Source organism: Physeter macrocephalus, chromosome 2, assembly GCF_002837175.3.
Source record: "Physeter macrocephalus isolate SW-GA chromosome 2, ASM283717v5, whole genome shotgun sequence".
NCBI classification, from domain to species: Eukaryota; Metazoa; Chordata; class Mammalia; order Artiodactyla; family Physeteridae; genus Physeter; species Physeter macrocephalus.
This window is the reverse complement of record NC_041215.1, coordinates 106556735-106564333: the sequence shown is the minus strand read 5'-3', so window position 1 is coordinate 106564333 and position 7599 is coordinate 106556735. Positions and strand designations below refer to the sequence as shown.

At 39.0% G+C, this 7599-nt stretch overlaps 1 protein-coding gene across 1 annotated transcript in view; it reads left to right on the top strand.

Moving 5' to 3' along the window:
- Positions 1–7599, top strand: part of WDR12 (WD repeat domain 12) — a 36291-nt gene that overhangs the window by 13549 nt on the left and 15143 nt on the right. Inside the window, exon 9 of the mRNA XM_007112088.4 lies at positions 926–1011. Within this exon, the coding sequence (XP_007112150.1) occupies positions 926–1011 (86 nt within the window). The remainder of the gene's footprint in view (positions 1–925; positions 1012–7599) is intronic.

Sequence of the window (7599 nt, the reverse complement as noted above, 5' to 3'; positions counted from 1 at the left end):
TACGCGGACCTCTCACTGTTGTGGCCTCTCCCGTTGCGGAGCACAGGCTCCGGACGCGCAGGCTCAGCGGCCATGGCTCACGGGCCCAGCCGCTCCACGGCATGTGGGATCCTCCCGGACCGGGGCACGAACCCGTGTCCCCCGCATCGGCAGGCGGACTCCCAATCACTAAGCCACCAGGGAAGCCCCGAAGCAAACAGTTTTGAGGCAGAAAGTTGTTTGTGTAGGAATTTTTCCTTTGGTGAAATACTTTTTGATAGTGCTGGGTAGATGAGATATTATCTATGATTAGTTGTTACCCTTAAGGTACTTATAGTCTAGTTTGAGAAAAGCACATGACATTTATAAAATAGTTACAAAACATTAAAATCTATGGTTTTTTTTATCTGGGTTTGCTACCTAGCCAAATGATGGATAACTAAGATTTTTTTAATCAAAAAATAACTGTCTATGAAACACTTCTAATTTATTGTTAGAAAAGTGAAATAGTCAAGAAGAATAAACATGGCTGCAATGTATGTCCTTTTAACATGTGTTTATTTACCATGTCATTCCCTTCTTCATAATATAAATGCAATCTAGTCAGAACTCTCCTACAACTAATAGTAAGCAACTTTTTATAGATATGGTAAACTGATAAATAGCCATAATGATAATCTTTATAAGATACCAAACTGGTTAGGTTTTAGGATTTTAATGTATAACACTTTATTTTTTGGTTTCTCCTTTCGAAGATTGGCAAGCCAGGTATTGTTTTTAGATATAATTTCCATTAACTAAAATAAGGAGAAATGTTAACTCCCTAACCAGTTGAGCTAACATAGAGAAAGTATATACCTAGAAATATAAGAATTATTTGAGACTGTTTGTAATTAATATTTACCTTAAATTTTAACTCTATCAAATCTAATTCTCTGTGATATAGTCCCTACAGATGAAGAAGATGAAATGGAAGAATCCACAAATCGACCGAGAAAGAAACAGAAAACAGAGCAATTGGGACTAACAAGAGTAAGTATTTGTGAGAACTGACAGTATTGGTCTTAGGGGTTTTTTTTTTTGATAAATTGATTGATTGATTGCCACCATGGGTCTTTGTTGCTGCACTCTGGCTTTCTCTAGTTGCGGTGAGCAGGGGCTACTCTGTTGCTGTGCACGGTCTTCTCGTGGTGGCTTCTCTTGTTGTGGGGCACGGGCTCTAGGCACACAGGCTTCAGTAGTTTTGTCATGCAGGCTCAGTAGTTGTGGCTCGCGGGCTCTAGAGCGGACGCTCAGTAGTTGTGGCTCACGGGCTTAGTTGCCCCGCGGCATGTGGAATCTTCCCAGACCAGAGCTTGAACCTGTGTCCCCTGCGCTGGCAGGTGGATTCTTAACCACTGTGCCACCAGGTAAGTCCTGGCTTAGGTCTTTATTGACAAATATATGTAAATTTAATATAATTGTTCATATTTAGTTTCCTTTTGTCTTGTCTTGCTGCTTCAACCATAATTAGGCTTTCTTTCAGTAGATTTGTAAATTTTTATTATAAATACTCTGCTGCATTTATTTGAGTTATTGAATGTAGTTTCATTAAGCTAGGTTTACAGCTTGATAGGTTGATTATTTAGCTATTATATTTGACCTCATGGTGAATTTTTATTTTTAACATCTTTGTTGGAGTTCCTCATGGTGAATTTTAAAGTAGGATCTTTTAATTGTTGAAGCTTGCACTAAGTTTATGAAATATCTCATTACCTGACTGTTTAATCATAATGTTGCAGACTCACAGACATAGAAAACAACCTTACGGTGACCAAAGGGGAGAAGGGGTTGGGGGGGCAAATTAGGAGTTTGGGATTAGCAGACGCAGACTATTACGTATAAAATAAGTAAACAACAGGTCCTACTGTAGAGCACAGGGAACTATATTCAATATCTTGTAATAAACCATAATGGAAAAGAATCTGAAAAAGAATAGATAACTGGATCACTTTGCTGTATACCAGAAACTAACACAACATTGTAAGTCAATTATACTTCAATTTAAAAAATAGTAATAGTAATAATGTTTCATACACTGAGGATGTTATTCTAGTACATCTCCTAAATCAGTAGAAACCAAGAGTTTAATTGAGGTTTTGATTCTATCATTTTGCTATAGATCCAATTAAATCAAACTCAGAAAGTTAATCCAGATTCTTATTTGCTCTGTTCCATTAGAATGATATTTATCATAATACGATCTGACCTGTATTAATATACTTAATGAGAAGAACAATACTGAGTCAGATTTAGGAAATCATGTGTTTCATTCATTTTCTAACAGCTGTAATGGATGTGCATTAAATCAGGCACACATTTGCACATTATTTCTTATAGTCACCAATAACAAGATATCTTATAAAAACTGTTGAAAATGAGGAATAAGTGATTCCTCAAACTCACGTAAACTGCAGTAAACAATAGCACTTACTGTTTCCAACTGAAAGTAGTGATTTATAATTTATACATTTAAACATAGACTGCTGAATTGCAAGTTGAATGATCTGGCGGCAATTCAGCTTCCTTATCACTTGTCTCATAAGACAAATTAAAGCTGGAAATGCCTTACTAATTGGATAATGTGCCAGTGGTAATTTATTGATGCATATCCCTGATCAACCATTAAAGAATATATCTGAGTAGAAAAAGACTTCTTGAATTATCAAAATACTTTACTCAAAAGGTAGCTTTTTTTTTAACCTTTATGTTAGTTGAAGTTTGGCATACATATAATTAAGTACACAGCTCAATGAATTTTTGCAGTTGTGTATACCCAAGTAATCACTATCTAAATCAAAACATCAAGAATTATAGACACCCTAGAAGATGCACTCTAGGCTCCCTTGAAATCAGTAGCCTCCTAAAAGTGATCACTGTTCTGACTTATCCTAGATTAGTTTCACCTAGTTTTAAGCTTCATATACAGGCATACCTCATTTTATTGCACTTTGCAGATAATGCTTTGGTTAAAAGCTACTGCCCCAAAATATTAGCTTTTTTTTTTTTCGGTACACGGGCCTCTTACCGCTGTGGCCTCTCCCGTTGCGGAGCACAGTCTCCGGACGCGCAGGCTCGGCGGCCATGGCTCACGGGCCCAGCTGCTCTGTGGCATGTGGGATCTTCCCAGACCGGGACGCGAACCCATGTGCCCTGAATCGGCAGGAGGACTCTCAACCACTGCGCCACCAGGGAAGCCCAGATAATGCATTTTTTTACAAATTGAAGGTTTGTGGCAACTGTGTGTCAAGCCCGTTGGTTCCATTTTTCCAGCAGCCTTTATTCACTTCGTGTCTCTGTGTCACACTTTGATAAGTCTCAAAATATCTCAGACTTTTAAATTATTATTATATTTGTTATGGTGATCTGTGATCAGTGATCTTTGATGTTACCATTGTAATTGCTTTAGGGTGCCATGAACCACGCCCATATAAGACAGTGAACTTAATCAGTAAATGTGTATGTTCTGACTGCTTCACCGATCAGCCATTCCCCCATCTCTCTCGCTCCTCTCGGGCCTCCCTATTCCCTGAGGTTCAACAATATTGAAATTAAGCCAATTAAAAACCCTACAGTGGACTCTTAAGTGTTGAAGTGAAAGGAAGTCTCATGTCTCTCACTTTAAATCAAAAGCTAGAAATGATTAAGCTTAGTGAGGAAGGCATGTCAAAAGCTGAGAGAGGCCAAAAAGATAGGCCTCTTATGCCAGTTAGCCAAATTGTGAATGCAAAGGAAAAGTGATACTTCAGTGAGCACATGAATGATAAAGTGAAACAGCCTTGTTGCTGATATAAAGAAAGTTTGAGTGGTCTGGGTAGAAGATCAGACCAGCCACAACATTCCCTTAAACCAAAGCCTAATCCAGAGGAAGGCCCTAACTCTCTTCAATATTTTGAAGGCCGAGAGAGGTGAGGAAGCTGCAGAAGAAAAGTTTGAAGCGAGCAGAAGTTGCTTCAAGAGATTTAAGGAAAGCAGTCTTTATAACATAAAAGTTCAAAGTGTAGCAGCAAGTGCTGATGTAGAAAGAAGCTGCAGCAAGTTATCCAGAAGATCTAGCTAAGAAATTAAATGAAGGTGACTACACTAACTAACAGATTTTCAAAGCAGATAAAACATCCTTCTTTTGAAAGAAGATACCATCTAAGACTTTTATGAGAGAGGACAAGTCAATGCCTGGCTTCAAAGCTTCAAAGGACAGGCTGACTCTCTTGTTAGGGGCTAATGCAGCTGGTGACTTGAAGTTGAGGCCAGTACTCATTTACCATTCTGAAAATCCTAGGGACCTTAAGAATTATGTTAAATCTACTCCGTCTGTGCTCTGTAAATAGCACAAAGCCTGGATGACAGTACATCTGTTTATGGCATGGTTTACTAAGTATTTTAAGCCCACTGTTGAGACCTATTGCTCAGAAAAAAAGATTCCTTTTTAAAAACATTACTGCTCATTGACAGTGCACCTGGTCATCCAAGAGTTCTGATGGAGATGTTCAAGAAGATTAATGTTATTTTCATGCCTGCTAACACAGCATCCATTCTGTAGCCCATGGGTCAAGGAGTAATTTCAACTTTTAAGCCTTATTATTTAAGAAATATATTTCATAAGATAATAACTGCCATACTTAGTGATTCCTCTGATGGATCTGGGCAAAGTCATCTGAAAACCTTTGGAGGGACTTCCCTGGTGGTCCAGTGGTTAAGAATTTGCCTTCTAATGCAGGGGACGCGAGTTCGATCCCTGGTCGGGGAACTGAGATCCCACATGCTGCAGGGCATCTAAGCCCGTGCCCCACAACTACTGAGCCTGCGTGCTCTAGAGCCTGCGCACCACAACTAGAAAGAAGCCCGCGCGCTGCAACAAAAGATCCCGCGTGCCGCAACGAAGATCCCACAGCTAAGACCCTACGCAGCCAAAACTTAAAAAAAAAAGAAAAAAGAAAATTAAAAAAAAACTTTAAAGGGCTTCCCTGGTGGCGCAGTGGTTGAGAGTCAGCCTGCCGATGCAGGGGACATGGGTTCGTGCCCCAGTCCGGGAAGATCCCACGTGCCATGGAGCAGCTGGGCCCATGAGCCATGGCCGCTGAGCCTGCGCGTCTGGAACCTGTGCTCCGCAACGGGAGAGGCCACAACAGTGAGAGGCCCACGTACCGCAAAAAAAACCTTTAAGAAAAAAAAAACCTTTGGAAAGAATTCACCATTTCTAGATCCCATGAAGAACATTCATGATTTATTGAGGTCAAAATATCAACATTAACAGGAGTTTGGAAGAAGTTGATTGCAACCCTCATGGATGACTTTGAGGGGTTCAAGACTTTAGTGGAGGAAGTAACCGCAGATGTGGTAGAAATAATAAAAAAAAACTAGTACTAGAAGTGGAGCCTGAAGATGTGACTGAATTGCTGCAATCTCATTGTAAGACTTTAATGGATGAGGAGAGGTGCTTTTTATGGTTGTGCAAAGGAAGTTGTTTCTTGAGATGGAATCTACTCCTGGTGAAGATGCTATAAAGATTATTGAAATGATAACATGATTTAGAATATTACATAAACTTAGTTGATGAAGCAGCAGCAGGGTTTGAAAGATTTGACCCCAGTTTTGAAAGAAGTTCTACTATGGGTAGAATGCTATCAAACAGCATTGCGTACTACAGAGAAGTTGTTCATGAAAGGAAGAGTCAATCGATGTGGCAAACGTCATTGTCGTCTCATTTTAAGAAATTACCACAGCAACCCCGGCCTTCACCAACCACCACCCGATCAGTCAGTAGCCATCAACATTGAGGCAAGACCCTCCACAGGCAAAAAGATTATGAGTTGCTGAAGACTCAGATGATGGTTACCATTTTTGGGGCGCGAACCCCGTTCCCCTGCATCGGCAGGCGGACGCGCAACCACTGCGCCACCAGGGAAGCCCCAGGTATGTACTTTTTTTTAATACATAATGCTATTGCATATTTACTATACTACAGTATAGTGTAAACATAACTTTTATATGCACTGGGAAACCAAAAAATTCTTGTGACTCACTTTATTACAGTGTTTGCTTTTTTGTGGTTGTCTGGACCCAAACCCTCAATATCTCCGAGGTATGCCTGTAATATCTGTGAGATTTCATTCATCTACTGCATGTAATAGTTCTTTTCAGTAATAGATAGCATGCCATTACATGAATATACCAGAATTTATCTGTTCTTCTTTTGATGGACATTTAGATTGTTTTTAGTTTTGGCCACCATAAATAAAGTTGCTGTACTTGTTTTTTGGTGCACATATATAGTCATTTCTGCATATGTAGAATTGCAGGAGTAGAATTGCTGAGTGATAGGGTACGCACATGTTCAGTTTCTAAATGTTTAATACTGCCAAAACATTTTCCAAGATGGTTATGTCAGTTTATACTCCCACTGACAGTGTATGAGAGTCAACGTTACTCCACATCCATATCACCATTTGATATGGTCAATTTTTTAGTACCATAACTGATTTTATTTTAGCACATAACATGCTTACATTTACTTACTATTAAAAGGTGTCTCATTTTGTGATTTCTGGTGGTGTGTAGTGTAGTTTAAGTCCCAGCTCTTTGATAGCTAATTTTGAAGTACTTGTTCATGTTTTTAGCACTTTTTTTTTTTTTTTTTTTTTTTGCCGCACCACACGGCATGTGGGATCTTAGTTCCCCGACCAGGGATCAGACCCACGCCCCCTGCAGTGGAAAATCAGAGTCTTAACCACTGCATTTTTTTTTTAGTGTGTTGCTTATCTTTTTCTTATTGTTTTAGAAGAGATCTTTTTGTATTTTGTTTTTAGTTTTTATTTTATTTTATATTGGAGTATAGTTGATTAACAATGTTGTATTAGTTTCAGGTGTACAGCAAAGTGATTCAGTTATACATATATATGTATCTATTATTTTTCAAATTCCTTTCCCATTTAGGTTATTATAGAGTATTGAGCAGAGTTCCCTGTGCTATACAGTAGGTCCTTGTTGGTTATCTATTTTAAATATAGCAGTGTGTACGTGTTAATCCCAAACTCCCAATCTGTCCCTCCCCCCTTCTCTTCCCCACCCTCCGGAACCATAAGTTCATTCTCTGTGAGTCTGTTTCTGTTTTGTAAATAAGTTCATTTGTATCTTTTTTTTTAAAATTCTGCATATAAGCAATATCATCTGATATCTGTCTTTCTCTGTCTGACTTATTTCACTTAGTATGATAATCTCCAGGTCCATCCATGTTGCTGCAAATGTCATTATTTCTTTCTTTTTAATGGCTGAGTAATATTCCATTGTATATATGTACCACATCTTCTTTATCCATTCATCTGTCAATGGACATTTAGGTTGCTTCCATGTCTTGGCTCTTGTAAACAGTGCTGCAGTGAACATTGGGGTGCATATGTCCTTTCAAAGCATGTTTTTCTCCAGATATATGCCCAGGAGTAAGATTGCTGGATCATATGGCAGCTCTATTTTTAATTTCTTAAGGAACCTCCATACTGTTCTCCATAGTGGCTGTACCAGTTTACATTCCCACCAACAATGTAGGAGGGTTCCCTTTTCTCCACACCCTCTCCAGCATTTATT